The following is a 23,301-nucleotide window of genomic DNA, read 5'->3' as shown; positions in this document are numbered from 1 at the left end:
ACAGACACACACACACACACAGACACACACACACAGACCATTAATGTCTCTCTGGTTCATCATGTGTATGAAGCATGTTTCCTCTGCTCGTGTTACCGAGGAGTTTGAAAATAAATTCTAAATTGAGAGACATTTGTTTTCTATTATTGAAAAGTTTAGTTCTACTGGTTTCCAACATAGACTTCCACTTCCTCCCATCATCCAAAAGTGAAGCAGAAATATCAGTACTGATCCTGGAGTGTCACCGTGTTATCAAGGTCCCGCCCATACACACACTTGACCAATCATGAGTCAGTCTCAGCTGTCAATCATGATGTGTCATCATCAAATAACTGATTAAAACCAAACTGATCAGAAACAAGAACAAACATCAGTGATAACAACGACCAGAAACAGTTTTTGACAAACATTAATTTAACGTCTTCTTTGATTTTTGATTAATTCATCGCCAGACAGGAATCAGTCAAAAGGGGCGTGGCCACTAGATGGCGCTGTCACTTGAACGTAAATTAATTCTATGCTTTACCTCACGAGATCTGTTGTACGTGATTATATACAAGATAGTAATTATAGACTAAAGCCTTCACGTTGAAAGTTGTGTGAACAGAAACTTAGAGAATCCGATTTTAACGACGTTAAAACATCTCACCCTCGGGCAGCTCGTCCATCTCTCTCTCTCCTTTGTCTTTCCACGGTAAGTCTGCCTCTCTCTCTCTCTCTCTCTCTCTCTCGCTGTGTTCTCTCTATTTCTACGCCTCGTTCTTCCCATTTTCAGCCCTCTTGTTTTTTCTCCTGTATTTACGTCTCCCACGCTCTCTCCATTATAACCCCCCCCCACCCCCCTCGCTTTGTTATTAACTCGTCTCAGTTTGTTGCTGCAAGGAGCTCACGTTGTTTCACTGCGTCTCTAATGTGATTTATTTGTTCATTCTGCATAATCCACGTATCTGTGTTTATTTTTACCACACACACACACATGCACACACATGCACACACACACACAGACACACACACACACATGCACACACACACACACACACACACAAACACAGTCTGTGTTTAAATATCACATGATGTGTTTTAAATGTTTCAGAAAGTCTCACGTGAAGAAGGCAAGAGGTGGAACAGAAGGAGGAGAGTAAAGAAAGGAGGGAGAGGAGATGGACTAAGAGAAAGGGAGATCATGGGGGAGTAAAACGGAGTGAGGATAGTGAGGGACAAAGGGAAGGATGAAAGAAGAGATGAGAAAAGAGGATTAAATGAAACCTAATAAAGGCAAAAAGAAAGACAGGAGAGGATATAGGTGGGGGAGGAGGGGCATGAAGAAAAGAAGGTAATACAACTAGAAGATGGGAAAGAGGAGAGGAATGAAAGATAGAAATTGAAGGTCGGCAAGAGAGGACAAGAAGGAACGAACTGAGAAACAAATGAGGAGAAAGAGGAAAGTGACGTACGAGAGGGTGAGGAGAGAAAAAACTTGGGTGAGGAAAGTAGTGATAAGGGAGGAGGAAACAGAGGGAGGTGAGAAGAGAACAAAAGGAGAAATGAACCCTACCCTGAAACAGAGGAGAAGAAAGATGGAGAAAAGGACGAGGTCAACAGGAGAGGGACAGAGGAAAGGATGGAGGAGGAGAAAAGAACAGATGAAACAGGAGGAGATGAAGAAACTGATGCTCAAGAGATGGGATGATGAGGAGAAATGGAAGGTGGGAGGACAAAAGAGGAGAGGAAACTGGTGAGTGAAAAGAGGAAAAGAAAGAGAGAGGAGAGAGGGAGGAGAGAGGGATAGTCAGGACGAGGATAGATAGGATTAGGAGGATGAGAAAAAAGAAAGAAAAGAGGGCGTGAGAAGGACTGTAAGGAGGAGGAGAAGATAAAGAAAGTAGAGGAGGAGTAGATGAACGAGGATGAGGGAGAGATAGAGGAGGAGGAAAAACTGAACAAGAGGGAGGAGACGTAGGAGGAGGAAGAAGATGTTGCACTCAGACACTGAGAGGAAATAATTGATGAGAGAAGTTCTCTCCTCCTTCTCTCTGTCTCTCCCTCCTTTTTTTATCTGTTTTCTGTTTATCTGGGGCTCGCTCGGCCACAGCAGCTGCATCAATTAGGGTCAGGAGAGAGAGAGAGAGAGAGAGAGAGAGAGAGAGAAGAGAGAGAGAGAGAGAGAGAGAGGGAGAGAGAGAGACAGAGAGAGAGAGAGAGAGGGAGAGGGATGGAGAGAGGGATGGAGAGAGGGATGGAGAGAGGGAGGGTCAGAAGAAAACCAGGAGATGACGGAGAAGAGAATCTGCATCATCTGCAGGAAGAAGAACGTTCGACCGACCGACGATGTTTTCGTCTGCCGCCATGTTTCCTCTTTTCTGCAGCAGGAAGCTCGAGTGACGTTTGAGTCATGTGACTTCAACACGGCATCAATTATTCACTGAGTGGAACTTAAGAAAGTTCAGTCTTAAGTAAATCAGACACTGAGGAGCACAACGTGACTGCATCACTTCATACTGAGGTGAAGTAAATGATGCTGGATGAGTTTTGATCAGCTCCTGGTTGCAGAGACGTCCCCAGACAGTGGAAATCCCCCTGAATCCAAAAATATGTTTCATATTTAAATCTGATAGAAGTAAAATAAAAATAAAATGTTAATAAAAGTAAAAAGAGCTTTTCACAATAAAAGTCTGGAAGCTGAACCCAGGTCCAACCACAATAAGAAGAAACTTAATGAATCACACGAGCCGTTTAAATCCCAGGAGGCGAGAGTTTGATACGAACAAATTCCAGGTGAGGACGTCTTTTAAATCTTAGAGCTGAACCTGCGACTCATCAGACACACACACACACACACACACACACACACACACACACACACACACACACACACACACACGCTATCTCTGTGGCATGTGTTACATTCAATCTGTCCCAAAATCTGACACGTGAACTTTAATGTTATTATAAAGTCCAAAAACCACACGTGTAACCACGGTAACCGCTCCAATCAGCAGGTATATTGGTGTTAGTGTGTTAGTGTGTGTGTGTGTGTGTGTGTGTGTGTGTGTGTGTGTGTGTGTGTGTGTGTGTGTGTGTGTGTGTGTGTGTGTCGGGGGCTTTGTGTCTGAAACAAGGATTTCCTAATCACACAACAACAAGATAAATTACTTTGTTGGCATGTTGAAGGACACTGAATGATGTGTGTGTGTGTGTGTGTGTGTGTGTGTGTGTGTGTGTGTGTGTGTGTGTGTGTGTGTGAGTGTGTGTGTGTCTCAGGGGTAAAAGTAAAGAATAAAATCCTTAATTACATTTTGCAATAAGTTCCTGGTAGAGCTTGTTCGAAGGGCATCAGTGTCTGTGTTTGTGTGTGTGTGAGACTTCAGATTTTGTCACCGTCACGCTGCTGAGTTTGAAGACGTGCTGCCTTGCTTGTGGGCAAAAGGAGGCAGAGTCAGGACAGACTTTAAAAATGATGTCGTGAAGTTGCATCGCAGAGGAAGTGGACAAAGACGAGTTCAGAAAGATTCACAGTGTTTCATCCCGTCAGTAAATCCTGATTTCTGCTCAGGAGATTCTCCAGTTTACAGTCGAGGGTCCGAACCTGCACAAGTCATTTCAGAAAAACATCTGATGACTGATGATTCCACCGAAGAGCCTGATGAGTTTTAAAGCTTCATTCACTCACTGATCTGCGGTTCTGTCTCCAGCCGTCAACAGAGATTTAAAGATTCACTCACTGGATTCAGGTTGGACCCTTTACTCTAATGTCTGAATTAGTCGTTATCAGTGTAACGTGATAATTAAATAGTTGCATAGTGACCTGGGCTGTTTTAAATGTCATAGTCCTACATTATACGAGAGTGACCTGTTACACAACACACGCACAGAGCATATGTCTGGACTCACGTTCCCATCATGCCTCGGGAGAAGAAGGAACTCAGTGAGCGACCTTTGGATTTAAGGTCTTTTTGTTCTGTGAAGTTCACGTCAGAGTGAGACGGAGTCAGTAAAGTTCGGCGGGGGTCTTAAAGAGACAGGAGCTCAGGGTTTCAGACAGAGGCTGAACAGAGGAGCTGCAGCAGTGGACAGTCTGAGGAACGTCATGTGTTTAGAGCATGTGAACCCTTTACAGTAATAACACTATTAAAAATTATTCACCTGAATATAAAACAATATATTTCCTTTAATAATTTATAGAACTTTTCCTAAAAAGATGCTTGAAGCGATCATCGGTCAAAGATGCAATAAAAGCTGAAAAATATACTTTCATTTATTGAATTTAAAGGTTCATTCAAATTCTTTTATTTTCTTGTCACGTGTTCTCGTCACATCATCAACAGTTATCGTAGAGTATCAGGTCTTATTTGTCTTCGTGCATTGTAACGCAGTAATTTATATGTAACTTGAAATATACAGAAATGACCGTTATTGATCATTTGTCGACCTGTTTGACAGACCTCCTGCAGAGATCTCCAGCAGAACCGATCACAGAGTCATTACGGCGGCGCTGCCAGGACCCGATCGATCGCTCAGTATTGATGTTTTTTACACTGTGGTCCTAAGAAGCTCCGTCCGGCCGAGGGAGACAGCCGCTGATTTCTGCCATTATGGGTCTGTGGTGGAGTTCTCTCCATTACAGCCGAGGAGGAGGAGGAGAGGATGAAGAGACGTTCGCATAGATCAGCAAAACCCCAACCTGATGAGCCCCCGAGCCCGACCTCCCCTCCGTCACCACCCTGAGGTGAAGTGACCTGGTTCACTTCCAGCTCGTCCACATTAACAGACACAGAGGGAGATTGATTCATTGATTTTCTAATGAACGGAAAACGAAGTTTGTCTTTTTAAATTCACACACACTTTATTCAATCGTCTCCATCTCCTCAGCTGAATTATCTTCCTCACGGCGACAGGAGAAACATCACCGATACACCAGCGACTTCCTCCTTTGCCTGTGTCACGCTCACTACAGCCACTAGAGGTCATCGTTACTTGAACGTAAACTTGTCGTCTTGAGGTTTTTGTCGAAAAGAAGAAGGTGATGCCTCAGATGGTTTGTTATGTAGAATCATCATGAACGGCTGGAAACTGTTCTCTCTCACTTCGATGTCTTATTAGTGCGTTCACCCTCGTTTCCATCGCTGCCGACCAGAACCAGAGCCGAGAAAAACCTGAATCTGCTGCAGAGTCAATTGGACCGAGGAGTGAATGATGATTGTTTACAGTCCCATTGCGGACAAAAGCCAGATGTTGGTGTTTTTTGACCAGTGGATAACTTTGGACAACTCATCTATTGACCTCCAGGACCCGGAGGACGACCACAGCGGCCATTTTGTGTCCCGGTCAGCGAGAGGTGGGAGTTTTCTGACAGGAAATGGAGGAGCAGCGTGAAAACAATCTGTCTTTAATTTCATTTTTTGATTTGTTTTTTCTCTCGCTCCTCTTCCTCCCCCCCTCGCTCCGTCTCTATTAAAACACCAACAGCGTGTCCGTGCGTTGAGATGCTTCATAATTCCACCCAGGCTGTTTTATCAGGCCGTCGGCTGCGCCCGCTCTCAGACTCATATATATCCTGTTCCTCAGAGGAAGCGGCTGCTTCCCCTCTTGTTCTTATAAATAATGTTGATGTTAAAGTGCTCTGCAGCAGCCAGAGGACACAGACCAGACACTAAAGCTGCTCCTATATACTCCTGTGAGTTTTACATAAACCACATAAAGGTCCAAAGAGTCACGTTTGAATTAATGATTCATAAAAAATGTTCTTCTAATTGTTTAAATATGTCAAACACTATAAACAAATTGGTGTAAAACTGTGTCAACCACTCGTCCTCTTTTTATGTTCCTTTTGGTCGGCTGCTCAGAGTCGCTGTCGGAAGAAAACAAAAGAAAAAGTGTTGATGCTGATTTTCTGTCTGAGGAATCACGTCCCTGCATCTGAGCACAACCTCTGTTTTCCCAGCATGCTTCACTGCACACATGGTGATCAGTGTCTTCGTTGACAAGAATGTTGCAAAAACTGCAACGAGCCTCTTTTGACGAAGTTCAACTCATCTGGCAAACGAGCATTAATCTACTTGTGAAAATAGTCGCCACAGAAACGCACCATTTCCTCCTGCTGGTTGAAACCACAGATTATAAAACTGTACAACGTGACGGCTGCTCAAAGTGAAGGTCGTAAACCTCCTCCATGTTAGCAGACATGGACCGAACTAAAAACGTCATCACCAAAAGATGGCAGCGTTTGTATCTGAAACATTTTGGCTTAATTTTCGGAGGAAGCGGTGAAACGTCGTCCATCTGAGGTTAAAAACAACAGTGAGCTATATTGTGAACGTTAACTGATAAATCCAACTTTACTGCTCCCGAGAAGAGCAGCTCGTATCTTCACGCTCTGCAGCTTCTTCATCCCCGACCCCCGACTCCGCTGCTCGGAGTCGTAACTCTAACTTGGTGTGTAGGTATTTTACGCTGGAGGAGGGAAATCGACCGCTGGCCTCGGGTTTGGACCATGTTTTAGATCTGTATCTGTTTAATGTTTTATGTCTGTAATTATTTATTTATTTGAAACCGCACCACAGACTCTTTATTATGTGTCTTATTCCCTATCTGTGTTTTCCAGGCGTCCATTATGAGAAAGTCCACGTGAGATAATTTCCGCTCATCAATGAACCAATGAAAGATTTCTCCTGTGAAATGAAGCATTAATTGTCCAGTTGAAAGGTTTCGTTGTTATCGGACCACCTGAAGGAAAAGCAGGGAATTATCTGGAGTGCGGACGCAGACTCTGAATCAGCTGCAGCAGATTGTGTTTCCACTCACATATATTGCTTCTGGAGCGGCTGCAATAGGTTTATGATTCCACTTCCAGTTTATTTGCACAGTGATAAAACACAGGAGCAAAGCAATAAAAGCAGAGTGATGAAAAACATTGATAACAAAATGAACAAAGAGAAACAAATGAGCAGATCGGAGCAGAGTGGGGAGGAGGAGGAGGAGGAGGAGGAGGAGGAGGAGGAGGAGGAGGAGGAGGAGGAGGAGGAGGAGAGGAAGCAGATGGGAAACAGGTTTTACTCAAAATCTTATTTGGTGAATTCTTGACACTGTTAACATCGTTTAAAACATTGCATCAAAAATAAAACTCCCCGTTAAAACAAGACGGACATCTTAAAATTCAACGCCAGGTTCGTGACGGATCACGTTTGAATACTTTACAGCTGCATTCAAATGTGTTCTGGTAATCAGATTACAATCAGAGTTTAACCACATGGAAGTTCATGTCTAAATGCACCGCAGACGTCTTAACCACCTCCGAGATCTCTGCGTAATCAAGATCATTTTTGTAGATATACTCTGAATAAGAGAAGCATTTCTGAAGCTAATCTGATTCTGTCCTCGTCCAGATGTGGAAGGTGTTTGCAGATGTTTGGTAACTGAAGAAACACCTGAAGACGATGGTTAGTCGATATAAACAGAGTTCAGTGTGTATTTAACATCCAACGACACAAACACCAGTGAGTTGTGTTAATCACGACGACGGAGGAGACGGACCGAGGGAATCAAACTGTGAGTGGATATTAGATTTTCAGATCTGTCTTGAACGCTTCCCGGATGCATTAACACTCAGCGTCTTTCAGATCTGCCACAGATGCACGAAGTGACTCAGTGTAAATGGAGTCGAGACGAGAGCTTAAACAATCTCCTCGCTCGTTAAAAAAACGTGGCGGAGGAGGAGAGGCGCTGCAGGGAACTCTGAGATGCCGAGGTCGAGGAATTCAACGACCTCCGGGTGTTTGTCAGCGGCAGGTTCAGGACAGAAGACGACAACAGACTCGATCTGATTGGTCAGCGAGTATGTGGGCGTGGAGCTGGAGGACGGTATCCAGGTTACGGGCTTGGACGTCTGCATCCTGCTCCTCAACGTTCACCAGAGAGCAACAGGAAGTCACTTCTGCCTGTGGTCATCGGACTTAATAACTTCTCCCTCAAAGTGTCAATACACCAGGAAAACTAGTAGAACGCACAGTTGTACATACTTCTAATTCATGGTTCTACTTATTATAATTCTTGATCTGTATATATTTCTATTCTAGGTTGAACAAGTATTTCTGATTCTGAGTCGTCCACAGGGACTTTTACCTGAATATTAACAAAGGTGTTGTGTGCGTTTGCTAAAATGAGTGTTTCAGTTGTTATCATCTAGAAGGAGGTGAAGAGCTCAGAACAGAGACACACGTCTTAAGAACATCCAAGCAGCCGACAACCGGCCTCTAGGATGAAGCAAGCTTTCCTGAATAATTCACAGGTGAAGGTGGAGAGAGTTTTTTTAAAAACATCTGCTAAACAACTCAAACATCCACAAATAGACTTGAAGACACAGCACTTTAATGTGGGTTGAGAACGGCTCACAACGCCACCTAGTGTTTGGGACGTGTCGACATCGTGACATTCGTATTTAACGTTAACACCCTCGACCAGCAGCCACCACTTGTGAGTGTGAATATGGAAAACTGCCATCATCTCCAAATCCATGTTGAAAATAAACCACGTCCACCAGTCAGACACGTCCCCCCTCCCCTCTTGACCCTTGACTGTCTCACACACACACACACACACACACACACACACACACACACACACACACACACACACACACACACACACACACACACACACACACACACACACACTTTGAATCCACAGGTATCTTGGCACCGGCCTCCTGTGCCAGCCGTCAGGAAACCCGGGAGGCGAGCAGTGTCTTCGTACTTCAGACGACATTTCTGTCACAAACGTGTGAGTTTTCGCTCACGGCTACAAAACTTAGCTTCAGCAATCTAGTTACTGTGTCGTATGAATTTCCAGGGAGAGACACTTAAAATCTACACAAGACAAACATGAAAGACATAAAGATGTGTCTTCTTTATCTGATTCTCCACATCTGGATCTGTGTGATCAGCACAAATCCAATCGATTAAATCAATCCTCTCCTGGAACAGAAACGTTCGTGGAATCATTTACTGACATTTTGTGAAAATCGGATCAGAGACCAGGGACAGATCGAAGTCGCCGGGACGACAAATCTGGGACAGGAAATGAAATGTTCCTTTATTTGGTGATTTAAAGCTGCTGGTTCTGTTGTGATAGTCGGAGCGGAGGAGGAGGAGGAGGAGGAGGAGGAGGAGGAGGAGAGGTGAGGACACAGAGGGACACTCCCTAGAAGGAAACAGAGAGTAACCGAGAGCAGGGAGAGGTGAGAAGGGGGAGGAAGGGGGAGGATGGGGGAGGAAGGGGAGGTAAAAGCCTGGCCTGTGTTTTGCTGTCTGAAGAATCCATTTAGAGGTCTGCCTCTCCCCACTGATAACTAATGGACCGAGAGGAGACTTTCACAATAAAAGACAGTGCCCTGACAGAGGTTTCCTGAAGCAACTTATCATTATTATCATCATTAATTCATTAAATAAATAAATAACATCAGATCTATCAAATCAAGACTAACATCGAAAAACCTGAACCTGAACCAGGTTGTCATGAAGTATCCATGTTCCTGCTCCTGCTCTGTCCTGAGAGTCTCAGTCTGTCTCAGTGTGAAGTGGACGTGAAGCGTCCCCGCTCTGTGACTCCGGATAATCTAATAATTATCTGTACGTGAGGACGCAAATGTCTGAGTCAGTTGCAGTGGACATTCTCCAGCGTCTCTCCTGCAGCCCCGAGTCAAACCTCCAGATAATGTCCACGTGAGAACACAGCTAGGACATCACCCCGTTATAGACTCTACCTAAACCGGATGTGATGCAGCTTTCAGTTGTTTCCCTCCTTCTATTGTTTTTCTTGCAATTGGTCCCAAAGTTGAAACTCTCAAGCCTCCAGTGCAAGTGGCTAATGGACAGTTTGTCCATGAAGCCCACCCGACCTGCAGAGGACATGAAACCTGACTCTGACTCGACCCTGGACCCTCGTAGTGAGTCGTTGGTCTTTAAACCAGCAGCGGCGGCCTATCAGAATGACGCTGATGCTGTTGATTGACAGGTCTGATTCCAGCCCGTTATCCAGCGCCGCACACGGGGCGCGGTGACGTGGTTATTCTGGTTCGGCTTGGAAAAGAAAAGGCAGCATAATGAGGGGTCTTCTTAACGGCAGCAGGATCTCTGTGTTAAACACTTCACCCCCACACTGGGAACATAATGAACCCTGCACAGCTTAATGAACAGGATCCTGCTCAAGATAAACTTTACAGCTTCTGTCAGAGACTTCACTCCTACAGTCGGATGTGTCGGTCACATGGTGCGGACTCAAAAAACCCTTCCTTCGTTCAGTGGAATAACTTTAACGACCTTTAAACAGTTTAACTGAGTCACTTCCATTCATTCACACCTTTCACGTTTCCTCCTGTCTCTTCATTCACAGACAGGTAGGAGTGTAGAGTCATATAGAGTGGGTGTGTGTGTGTGTGTGTGTGTGTGTGTGTGTGTGTGTGTGTGTGTGTGTGTGTGTGTGTGTGTGTGTGTGTGTGTGTGTGTGTGTTAAAGAGCAGTATGGTGGATTGGTCAGTGCTTATGGCAGATTCCTGACTCACTCTCTATTTCTGATGTTTCCAAAGGCTCTTTGAGCAGCAGATAATAGATCAGTGCTGGAGAGCTGCAGGGTGAAGACGCCATCAACCTCACACACACACACACACACACACACACACACACACACACACACACACACACAAACACACACAAACACACTCACACACACACTCAACCATCCACACGGCAGCAGCGAGTGTGTGGGCGGCAGCAGGGTGAAGATACACCACCGTACTCGAGAAGCAACGAGTGGGAGGCAAACAAACACGCACACACACACAAGCACACACAGACACACACAAACACACACGCACATAAACACACACTTGATTTTTCGCACTTCATCTCTTTTCATGGCGGAAACAGGCAGTAAATTTCTCCCCCATAACCAATAATAATGACATGTCCGCGTCCCGACACGAAACAGAAGGATAACACACAAACACACGCGCGTGTTGCCATGGCGATCGTATTAACGCCGGTACAGTCATCAGGAGCAAAAATAAATCTGTGTAATGTCAGACATCATCAGAGAGAGTCAGCGAACACACAACATTAAACTGATGCTAACTCACCCCAGCGTTGTCATGGTGACGATGGTGTACCAGAAGGAGGCCGGGATGGAGGTGAAGGTGGAGCCCTTGGTGCCCTTCTCGGCGTAGAACATGACGGTGGCGAAGATGATGATGGCCATAGTGAGGGAGAAGAGCAGGAAGCCGAGCTCGGAGGCGCAGCTCTTCAGCGTGTAGCCCAAAATCCTCAAACCCTGCGAGTGGCGGGAAAACTTGAAGATCCGGAAGACGCGGAAGACCCTGAGGGTGACGAAGGCGCCGCTCACGTCCTCGTTCTCGGGCATCACCAGGCCGATGTAGTAGGGCATGATGGCCACCACGTCGATCACTGACATCACAGAGCGCATGAACTTGCAGCGGCTGGGCGCGGCGAACAGACGCATCAGGTACTCGAAGGTGAAGATGAGCACGCAGGCCGTGTCCATGCAGAAGAAGGCCAGCTGGTATTTCTCCCCGCAGGGAAGGTCATTGACGCTGCCCTTCGGAGGCCGGCAGGGGACCGTCTCCACCACGTTGGCGATGACGGAGACGGCGATGAAGAAGCCGGTGACGTAATAGAAGACCAGCGCCATGGTGGAGGTGTGGGGGTTCTCGAAGGCTCGCCACAGACGCTCCCTGGAGGTGCTGTCTGGAGGGAGGGGGGCGTCCATCCCCTCGTTGGCCTCCGTGTCCTCGGCCAGACGCTCCTGGTTCTCCTTTTTCCTGTCTCTGTATTCCTTCACAGAGAGAGGGAGGGAGAGGAAGATGAGATTAGCGTCGAGACTAACGTCAACTGTTTTACATTATGTCTTTAGTTTTGTAAAAAGTAGAAAAAACATGACCTCACTTTATCTCTGTGTTGGGAGCAGATTAGATTTGAAGAATCGTTTTTAGCCCTGAGTGTTTTTCAAGTAGACACCAAAGCCACATTGCTATAGTTCCTCTGATGTTTAAACTGCAGTTTGTGGGATGACATTTTAGTCTTCACAAGTCTGTCAATCAAATTTTATTTGTATAGCCCATATTCACAAATCTCACAGGGTTCAACCAGGTGCGACTTCCTCTGTTTTTAACCCTCGACAAGAGGGTGAGTGAATTTGTGCAGTGTAGTCACAGTATTTAGATGAAATGCTAATTGTTGCTAAGATGCTAAATGCTCCTTTGTATCAATTCAACTGATACAGATGTTTTAAGCTAGCTAGCTCTGCTAACAGATGATTTACAACAGTTTTTCGCTCATGTTCTGAACTATATGACGTCTGAATGTCCACATTAGCTTGTTCGATGCTAGCTGATATTTCGTTTGCCCATCAGCCAAATTAGCTGCTTTGTTAGCACGTTAGCTGCTTTTCCTGTTGCCCAATTACAAGAAAAGGAACTGAACTGGTTCATGACATTGACAGTTCTCACACTACGTAGTCAATGCAAAACGTGTGAGTTTGCACATTTCATTTTGTTTCTGCTAACTTCATAAGAGATGAGCGAGGTACATTTTAGTCGACAGCCTTTCTCACCTCGGAGTAATAAACTGCAGAAATGTCCCAGAATGGAGTTGAATGTTTTCCCTTGTTAACAGAATCATCTCATTAGCAGCAGAGTGACAAGACCAATAAACACTTTATATATCTTTAAATAAGTAATTAGCCCATGGTTCATTAAGGATAACTGCTCGCTGCTAACACGCTATGGACAGGAGTCAACTCAGGCTGCAGCCGGAAAAACAGGTCGTCCTTAAACAGTTTTGGATTCAAATCCAATTTGTCAAAGCAGCAGACAAACATCCAGATCTGTAAGATTACAGGAGGAATAATGGGAAACTGTGTGGGAGGTGTTGACTGAGTTAAAAAAAGAAATCCAGAAATTAGAATCTCATTTGACGAAAGCTGCCAACAAACCTGATGAAGATCTAAAGGACGACTAGTCGTTCATTCAAGTCGTTGGACAAGTCGTTTTAATATAAATGAGGATATAAAGATGTTAAAGCCTCCGCACACAAGGTTCGTATGAAAAATCTAAAATATAAAGAGCTCTGCAGGTGGTTTGCTGTTCGGGGAGTGAGGACGGAACAAATGACTTGTTTATGACTCTTTAATGGAATCACTTACTTTAAGAAGGAGTTCGAAGCCAAATTCAGGAGCAATAAAGAGCCAAATCAGATTGTGGTTGAGCTGCAGAGTTTCAGGAGGATCCTCAGCGCTGTGTTAATGAGATGGAGTTTAACGGCGGGTTCGGGAGCAGCGCTGGTTAGTAATCCCCCTCAGATCCATTAATGTTCTTACACTAACACAACAAGTCATTTGGCTGATGATGCTCTTCTCAAGAGAGACTTAATGAGTTCTGCAGCCGCATAAACAGCAAACATTATGAAAAGATCTGAGGTCAAAGGTCACAGAGCCCACATGAGCACAGGACAAACGAGGCAGACATTTAAAAATCTGCATGAAAAGACTGAAGGATCCGAGCAACAGAGGTTCGCACAAGTGGAAGCTGCCGCGTCTAATCCACCGACATCCAGAGCAGCTGAACAACATGTGTCCACAGCTGCTTCACAGTAAAAGTCCTGCAGAAATGAGGCATGGAGGGCTTTTATTCTGAAGTATTTCAGGCATATATATAACAAAATACCTTAGGAACTGGTGCATGCTGGGATAAGAACCAATCTGCAGGAAAATGTGGGCGTTTCGGTTCGTCCAGACAAAAGCAAAATAAGGACCAGCAGTCACGCTAGTCACGCTAATCACAGCGTGTCGGATTCTAGTTTAATGTTGTTACCATTTCATCAACATGCATCTAAATCTACCTCGAATTCCCAAGTTCCACAAACTGTTTAACTTGTGTCAGGAACAGAAACAGTCTAATTGAACCATTCAGAACAAAAACAGCAGGACAAGAAGTCACCTGCACGAACTGTGGCTCCTCAGAGAGAAGATTTAAGTCGTCAAATCTTCAGAAAGAAAGAAAGAAATCCAAAGCTCCTGCTCTGTTTCTCATCTTCTAAACCCCGGATGGCGGCAGAATCATCAAGAATATGTTGCAGAAATGTTGGAGGAACAAGAGGAATTTAAAATTCAGTGTCGGACACTTCGTCATGCGGCTGGAGGAAGCTGAATCACGACCTTCTGGTTCTTGGACGACCTGCTCTATTCCCTGAGCAGCCAAATCTACAGACACACTCAGTCCTGTTGTTTGCTGGAGGGTTGAGATCTGAATCCAGCTCTGATATTCAGACATATTTCAGAGTGAAATCTACACATCGTCAGGGTCGACTGGAAAATATGTTTAGCACCAACACCAAGAAATCACACGTTGTAATCAACTGTTCCTGACGCCTCATCAGTACAGACTCCACTGCAACTGCATTTATATTCGCCGAATAAAACACAGTTCACTGAAATAAGGTTTTTATGATTGTTAGTCAGAATGAGTCAAACACAACTAAATCCATATTTTAAGGAGAACATGAACAAAAGTACGTTGCAGGCAGACCCCGAGCGGGTCGGTCGATAACACACAAACATGTTGTGATGCTCACTTCAGGACAAACGATTCTTCAAGGTCACTAAAAGCTCAACCACCTTAACATCATCAGTGACGGTCAATCAGCTTCACTGTCCATCAGTGTCATCTCTAAGTGCAGGGTTACCTCCATGCAGCAGTCTCCGATGATCTCCGGCACGATGCCGTAGAAGGCCAGCTCCTCGTCGAAGGCCTGGATGCACTCGTGTCGGGGGTAGTGGAGCTTCCCAGTGCGGTAAAAGTTCAGAATGTGTCGGAACATTTCAGGGTCCCTGTCGAAGAAGAACTCCTGCGTGTCTTCGTTGTAGAAAAACTCTTTCTCCGAGGAGCCCAGCAGCGTGTCAGGATAACGATCCAGAGTGTTCTTCCATGTCTGAGAAACAGAAGAGAACCGGAGGAGACATTCTTCACTTGAAACACGCAGCGACAAGTTCAGAGTCTGAGCTGAATTTAAATCAACGAGCAAGCAGCAGCAGCACAGATATAGAAAGGAAACATATTAAACTGATGTTTTTCTCACTGAGAGTCGGAACCAGCTTCATGTGTTTGTTCCATAGTTTCATTTGATCTGTTAGTTTTGGTTTCACATTGTAATTTAGGGACTAAAGAATTGGCTGTTTGGTTTTTTTGTTGCCCCAGTGAGAGAAGTTTCCGACCAAAAGTTTATTTCAATTTCAATTTATTTATTCTTATAAAATGGTCAAACCTTTACTTGTCAGTTGTTTTTTTAAAACAGAACCTGATTTACTGACAGACATATCAGATTTTCTCATTTACTCACACAAACAATATTAAAAACACAAATGTTCCATTAGAACGTTACTGAGATGTGGAGACGGGAGAAGTGACGCGTCATGATGCTAACGGCCTCTTCGTTAATTTAATTTTAAAAACCATTAGTTGGTCGTCTCCACTTCCTCTCAAAATCCAGACATGAAGCTAAAATATCTTGGATCCGAACGCTGCCATCTCCTGGTGGAGCCATGTCCTATTTTTAACCATATTCGTGAGCATGCTCAGTAGACGGCCACACCCACCTGGAACCTGACCCCGCTGACGTTGACGTACAGGATCTCATCTGACCTTGACGACTTGTCCACCGGCGGTTTGGGCATCGTCTTCTTGGCTAGCGGCAGCCAGCCCACTGCCGCCGCCCGCGCAAAGGGCAGCCACGTCGCCACGCCGGCTGCCATCTTGCATCAGAGCGTTCCACCTGTTAGAGAGTTGCGTCCTCGGCGGAGGGGCGGGGCTAACAAAAATCGCCTGTAAGTGCCTCGACTAAAACTTTCCCTCACTTCTTCTCCTGCCCTGATGTCCTCGAGCGGTCGGGGCGGCGAGAGAGGAGGTGGTCGGACATGTTGGGGGGGAGGGGCAAGAAGGGGGGGAGGAGGGGCAGAGGGAGGGGTCGGACGGCAGTTAGGTGTCAAGCCATGAAAAGATGAAGCAGCGGGAAAGCCCACGCATCTGACAGGGTTGTGACCTTTGTGGCCAACGGAGACTTCCTGTCGCTTCCTGAAAAACTCAAAGAGGAAACTCACAGGCTAAGAATGAAATATTCCTTTTCTTAAATATACCGATGAGCAACTTTTCGGCTGTCGTCGGGCGTTTTCCTCTAAATACATACAAACTCAAAACAGGCATAAAACCTCAGAACGGGAGGATTTCTGTAAAATAGTCAGAACGTTTTTTCTTTATTGCTGCTGAGGAAATGAATCCTGGGAGGGAAGCGTTGAGGCGTTTGTGTCGGGCCTCCACCTCCCTACTTCCTCTCTCGCTCTCCTCCGCTCAGTGTCTGACTGGAGCTCGCTCTCCCTCTGAAGACAGATTTGTTGCAGCGCCGCAGCCTTTCAAATTCTTATTAAATTGTGATGATGGTCCCTTAAAGTTGCAAGATAGACAGAATCGCCTGCGTTGCCTCCCTCCCTCTAAGTGTTTCTCTGCTGTGGCGATTATGGATCTGCAGCCTCACTCTTCCTCTCTTTCTCTTTCTGCTTTTGCTTGCTGTTTTTTTTCTCCTCTAATTTTTCCTTTATCTCTCTCCCCGTGTTTTACCGTCTCTCTCTCGCTCCTGCTCTCGGCAGCGGGGCATTAGTGGCGGCGGTGGCGGTGGAGACACACCGGGTTTGTTTTGAAGAGCGAGGAGGCGGCGTCAGGTCTTTACTCCATGTCCATGTATGGCCGCCCTGTCAGAAAACACACAAACAGAAAAGAGACGGAGAGTGAGAGACAAACCAGTGGGATGAGAGGAGAGGAGAGGGAGGTATGACACAGAATAAACAGAAGGAAAATGTGGACGGAGGAAGAGTGGAGCAAAAAGAGGAAAGACAACAGAAGGAAGAGGAGTGGGAATCCCTGGAGGAAGGAGGGATGTTGAAAGGGAGGAAAACAGAAGGTAAATAATGAAGGGGAGAAGGGAGAATGGGAAAAGGAGGGAGGAGAAGAGGAAGAGAAAAAAGAAAGGAAATGTGAGGAAATATGAGAGGACAGACGGGGAGAAGAGAGAGAGACATTTAGAAGAGGGAGGAGAAGAACAGGAAAAGAAAGTGACGAGGAGGAGCAGATAAAAAGAATGAAAAAGAAAAGTGTGTGTGTGTGTGTGTGTGTGTGTGTGTGTGTGTGTGTGTGTGTGTGTGTGTGTGCGAGATGTTGGCTTTGAGTTGTTAGAACCAGACGTTTAGTGTCTGAACTTTGTCGCATCAAGTTCAAGCGAGAGTTCGACCAATTCAAAGATATTAATGTTTTTTTCATCTCTTTATTAAAGACTCAAAACCCTGCGCTCACACTCAAATACACCCTGCTTGCACTCAGATGATTTCTTGCTTGCACTCGGATGATTTCTTGCTTGAGCTCAGATTTCCTGAATCTGGTTAAAGCAACGTAAACTAGTACGATTCACGTGATGCTAAAAGTGAAGCGTCTGAGTTATTTTAACTTTGTGCCGTTTGTTCACGTCGATGTGTAAAGGCCTTGATTGTTATTCTAGTATTTATTCAAACCAAACTAAAAGTCAACTAAAGCAGAAACGTCCTCTGCACAAACACAAGTCAAATCATCGAAAGAGAGAGCGCGCACACACACACACACACACACACACACACACACACACACACACACACACACACAGCCTCACACACCCTCCTCTACCTGTCCTGCCTCAGTAAAATCTCCAGTGGGTGTGTTAATGAATTATGAATGAAACTTTCAGCCTGACTGGTTTAGTTCAGCTGCTCTGCCTCAGTTACCACTAAGCACATACAATCCAACACACACACACGCATGTATGAACACACACACACACGTGAACACAAACAAACACACACACACACTCATTCTGCAGCTTCAGTGTTTTTCATTATTTCAGCAGGGATAGCTATTACGTTACGATGCAGCAGAAACACACACGCACACACACACACACACACACACACACACACACACACACACACGCACACACACGCACTGTACAGTTCAATCAAGCTGCAATATTTCATTTTATTTCTGCAGTTTTCTGAGAATGTGTCAGTGAATCAGCAGCTGAGTCATCAGAATAAACCTCATGCTTTAGCGGTGTCATGTGTTCTAATGTTGAATAAAATCCTCGGAGTTTTCAGCCGAGAGGATTCACACCTTGTGAGGAGAAGGTGAGACGGTAAAATCTACGGATGTGGGTTTTGGTGCAGATGCAGAAACGGATATTAGGGAGTAAGACATTTCCGATAACAATATATTGGCAGATATATATATTGAATAAATGATTTCTAAGATATCGTTATCGAATCCTTATTACTGAGAAATGTAATTGATATTTTGTGTTTTGTTTTATAAATTTCTGCCACAAATAACTTGACTCCGTGGCTGGAAAGTGACGCCAACGTCTAAGTACCTGAAACCTGTCTTCTGTGTAGTGACCAGCAGGGGGCGACTCCTCTGGTAGTTTCTATAGAAGTCTACAGAAAGTGACTCTACTTCTCACTTTATAACGTCAGTAAACATTAAGGAGTTTCTGTCTCAGTCTCTAGTTTCAAGTCTTCTTCAAACAGCTGATGTTCATTTAGTGAATTATGATCATTTAGAGTCAAACAGACCATAAAGCACCGGATGTGTTGGGGGGGGGATACCACAGAGTGATTGACAGCTAGTACCGTCCAATGGGTGCAGGTAGAACGTGTAGGTGGCGCTGAACAAAATGTCAAACTTGAGGCTTCCAAACGGCAGCTGACAAACCAGTGGGCGACGTCATCGTGGGTCGGTTACAGAGACACAAACAATAACAGATATTTAAGTTATTGAAGGAATCATTTGTGACATTAAACTTGGTGAATAGCTTCTTCTGCTTCTCTCCTGATGAGCCCAGAAAGTAAATGACACCACCGCCCTTTGACTGCGTCAGTATTTCATCCATTTCTAAAGAAGGTTTGTGAACAGAACCTCTGCAACAAATCTTCAATGAAAACAGCAGCAGAACCTTTAAATAATGAATAATGACTCATCAGGGTTTGTTCTGTCCAACTCTGGAGATTCAGACGTCGTAATAAAAGCAGTAGAAGTCGTGTGAGCAGCAGCTTCAGAAGCCTGCGGCGTCCCAGTGTGTCCACTCCCCCCCCCCCTCAGTCTGTCTGTCCGTCCTCTCCGTGGGAATCCCTGCTGACATCATGTGTTTCTGAACAGACATCACGATGCTGATCAGCGTTTCACTCACAACCAGCGGCTTCTGTGGCTTCGACCCTGGAAGCTTCCGATAATGGGACGGCTGCAGATTTTATGGTTATTACTGCGAGAGACAGGGTTGAGTCTGAGTCAGTGGATTTCCTGCCTGACCGCTACAGGACGTCCTCACAAACACTGTGGAGCTTTGCAGATGGATTCGCGGGTTCAAGTAATGAATTTCCAGAAGATAATCTCAAGTTAAAACATAATATTCTCCACACTAACAAAAACCTGCTTTAAGGGTCAGAGTTAGAGTTTGGTTCAGGTTCAGGTTAGGATCAGCGTTGGGCGTTTAACTCTGATGGTTAAGTTGAGGTTAAGGGGCGTTGCGCAAAAAATTTGTGTCCTCACTAGATTCAAATGTCCAAGTCCGTTGCTCCGGACAGTTGCCTGGTGGCCGGCTGCAGTAGAGTGAATAAATGGTCATGAGATTTGACGTAACATAAAAGTTTTTCGAAGATGGTTTCTGTAATTTCAGGTATTTCTTATCACACTGATGTTCAAGTCTTCATGTCTCTGACTCCGTCTCTGTGATTGGTCGACGGGAGCTCGTTACTGTGCAGACTCGTTTGTATCTGAGATAATTTGGCGTCAGTCCTCGATAGTGGGAGGAAGAGGAGACGTGTCGTCCATCTTTATTTACAATCTGTGGAACTTTGTGAGGAAGTTGGTATCAAACCATAAAACTATAGAACTCATGTATGATGCTGGGAGGAGATTGGAAAGAAATGAAGTATGAGTTGGACGCTAGCGAAGGAAAAGCGAGAGACGGTCCAATTTGAAGCTGTACTGATAATCCTGTTGAGATGGACACACCTGTAAAGCTCAGTCAGACGTGTTGGGGGCGTTCAGCTTCTTATTGATCTGTGATCAGAGAGCTCTGCCTCCTCCGTTTCAATAACTCATTACAATCATGTTTTCTGCCTCATCGATCACAGACATGTTGTCCTGGTATTGATCAGACTTTGATTTCACACTCACAGAAACGTTAGATCAGCCGCTGATCAGGTTCCATTTGTTATTAATCACATCTGGCCAATGAGCAGCAGCGACGTGGGTATAAACTCTGTTGTATTAAAGTGGCAGCGACGCGATGGAGACTTATGTTCTCTACAAACTTGGCGTTCACCTCAACTAAAGATCTTCGTCATCAGTAATTTATAATAAAGTTATTTGATACAATAAGATCAAAGTTATTTAACTGCAACATCAAGTGTATTTTATTAAACACGCATTTAAACTCATGTCAGAGTTTTTCCACAAGAACGACCTTCTGAAATCATTAGATCAATAATAAAGACATAAACATTTTGTTGTTTTGCTGTTTGTGAACGCAGCCCTGGTTCATCACACACACACACACACACACACACACACACACACACACACACACACACACACACACACACACACACACACACACACACACACACACACACACCACAGGAGGATGAAGAGCAGCACATGGGCGTTCAGTCTGAGTGTTTGTATGAAACCATTAGACGACCATCAGTGAACAGCACTTCACTGCAGCATGCACACACACACACACACACACACACACACACACACACACACACACACACACACACACACACACACACACACACACACATTAATATTTATAAAACACTAACTAACAAAACGCACATTTTCACACGTGAACTCACATCGTCCACATCTACAGAGTCAATGTCTTCATCCACCTGCTCGGAGCCGTTCACTATGAGACACACAATCTGCTTCTTCTACATCAACACAACGTCCAGTTTCCACAGATCAGATTATTTTCAACATCTGGCTCAGATTCACTTATTATTATTATTACAACGTCAACACGTCCAGGAAACGGAAATATCTTCATTCTTGTTTTCTTCTGATCAATATCAGTAAAATGTTTGATTTCCACCGAACAGCATCAGAAACAAAGCTCCTGGTTTCATACAGAGAAAAACCCGACTGACACTTTGGAGTTTACACATGTATAATTAATAAAGATAATATCTGAACATCATGTGATAATACGGTTTGTTAGTGTCACTGAGAAAACACATAGTTTCATATTGATTTCATTAGCAGGAGGAAGTTTAACTCTGACTCATGTGATGAAACCCGACGTTTCCTCGTCTGCTGCTTCACATTAAAACACGTCGGCCCGATGAGCCTCACGGGACTTTTACTGTGAAACAATCACAGGAAACAAGGCGTCATCCAAACATGACCTCGTCCTCCGAGGGTCTGATTGTTTAACATCCACAGACCTGCACAGGAACCTGCTCCTGAGGGGCCCCGCAGCCCCACGGCCCCTGGCCCCCTGGCCCCCTGGCCCATGGCCCTGTGGCCCTGCAGCCCCGTGGCCCTGCAGCCACGTGGCCCCCTGGCCCCGCGGCCCTGCTGCCCTGTGGCCCCCTGGCCCCCTGGCCCCGCGGCCCTGTGGCCCGTGGCCCCCTGGCCCCCTGGCCCCGCAGGCCCTGCAGCCCAACTCATGGCCGCAATTCCAATAATTGATCTACAGTTTGTCGTCTGTTTGCTTGTTTTTTTAACTTAACAAATAAAATCTATACATTTTATTCACTTCAGGTAAGAATGAGACAATTTCACATTTAATTCATTGATCAATCAATTGATTATTAAAGAAAATGACCTGTTGTAATGAAAAGCTCCACTTTCTGTTTCAAACTAATTCACAACAAATTTTAATGAAAACGTTTTGATCTTAAAATATAGATTTAGTTCCTCTTCAGAAGTCAGAGCCATAAACAGAGTAAAGCCCCTGAGGCTCAATATGAAAAAGTTTAAATTTTAATATAAAATTATTTTCAACACTTAAATTCAAGTAATTCTGTTCATCTTAAATCTTGTGATGCATTAATTTCTAACAGGTTTTTACTCTTGTAAATTTGACTCATATTTTAATATTTTTGTTCATTCGTTTGGTTTTAAGTGTTTCTTCTGTTTGTTTGATCAAAAATTAAAGTGAGTTTTTAAAGATGGACGTCGTCAGTTACAGAACATGTGACACAGAAAGTTTCATCATCCTGAAGGAGATATAATTCAACTTTAAACCACATGAGAAGAAGATGAGTGTGTGTGTGTGTGTGTGTGTGTGTGTGTGTGTGTGTGTGTGTGTGTGTGTGTGTGTGTGTGTGTGTGTGTGTGTGTGTGTGTGTGTGAGAGAGTGTGTGTGTGAATGCTAACCACTGTTAATGGGAAACACAGAGAACATCATCACTAATTCATACTGCTGGATTACGTCAACCTCAACACACACAAACACGTGCGTGCGCGCGCACACACACACACACACACACACACACACACACACACACACACACACACACACACACACACCTATTTTTTCTTTTGCACTTCAACCTTTTCTTAGTTTTTTAGTCCTGAAACGTTTCAGCTGTTTAAACCAAACAAACTCGACCTCTTCTCTTCTCTTCTCTTCTCTTCTATTCTCTTCTATTCTCTTCTTTTCTTTTTTATTCTTTTCTATGTTCTGTTGTGCTTCTCCTTTCTTTCCTTTTCTTTTCCTATTTTCTCCTCCCTTCTCTGCTCCTTCTTTATTTCAAGTTTTCTCACTCTGATTCTATTTTCTCCTCCTCCCTGAAACTCTTCTCTTCCTCTTCCTCCCTCCCTCCATCCACCCCTCCGTCCTGCTCCTGTCCTCCACCTCACTTCTTCTTCTCTCCTTCTTTTTCTATTCTCAGCCGCGGCGGTGAATCTGGAGCAGTTTTCATCCTACTTACCACAGCTGAGGATGAGGATGAGGAGGAAGGCAGAGGTAGGTTTTTCCAGGTGGAACAGGACGGACGCAGGAGGAGGAAGCAGTGATGATAAAAAGAAGAAGAAGAAGAAGAAGGTGGAGGAGGAGGAAGAGGAGGAGGAGGAGGAGTGTTGTTTTACTGTATCAGATCTGTCCTGCTCTGCTGCCGCGGCAACAACCAACATCTCCTGTCATCCCTCCT

The 23,301-nt window shown here is 44.8% G+C and overlaps 1 protein-coding gene across 1 annotated transcript in view; it reads right to left on the bottom strand.

The window, feature by feature from the left end:
* kcnd1 (potassium voltage-gated channel, Shal-related subfamily, member 1) overlaps positions 1-23,301 on the bottom strand; it is a 38,756-nt gene extending 15,455 nt beyond the window's left edge. The window contains exons 1-4 of the mRNA XM_035158253.2: positions 23,083-23,301; positions 15,658-16,803; positions 14,748-14,993; positions 11,129-11,841 (exon numbers count right to left, since the gene is read on the bottom strand). Coding sequence (XP_035014144.2) covers positions 11,129-11,841; positions 14,748-14,993; positions 15,658-15,813 — 1,115 coding nt within the window. The 5' untranslated portion in view covers positions 15,814-16,803; positions 23,083-23,301. The remainder of the gene's footprint in view (positions 1-11,128; positions 11,842-14,747; positions 14,994-15,657; positions 16,804-23,082) is intronic.

Source organism: Hippoglossus stenolepis, chromosome 6, assembly GCF_022539355.2.
Source record: "Hippoglossus stenolepis isolate QCI-W04-F060 chromosome 6, HSTE1.2, whole genome shotgun sequence".
NCBI lineage: Eukaryota > Metazoa > Chordata > Actinopteri > Pleuronectiformes > Pleuronectidae > Hippoglossus > Hippoglossus stenolepis.
This window is presented reverse-complemented; position numbering and strand designations above follow the sequence as displayed.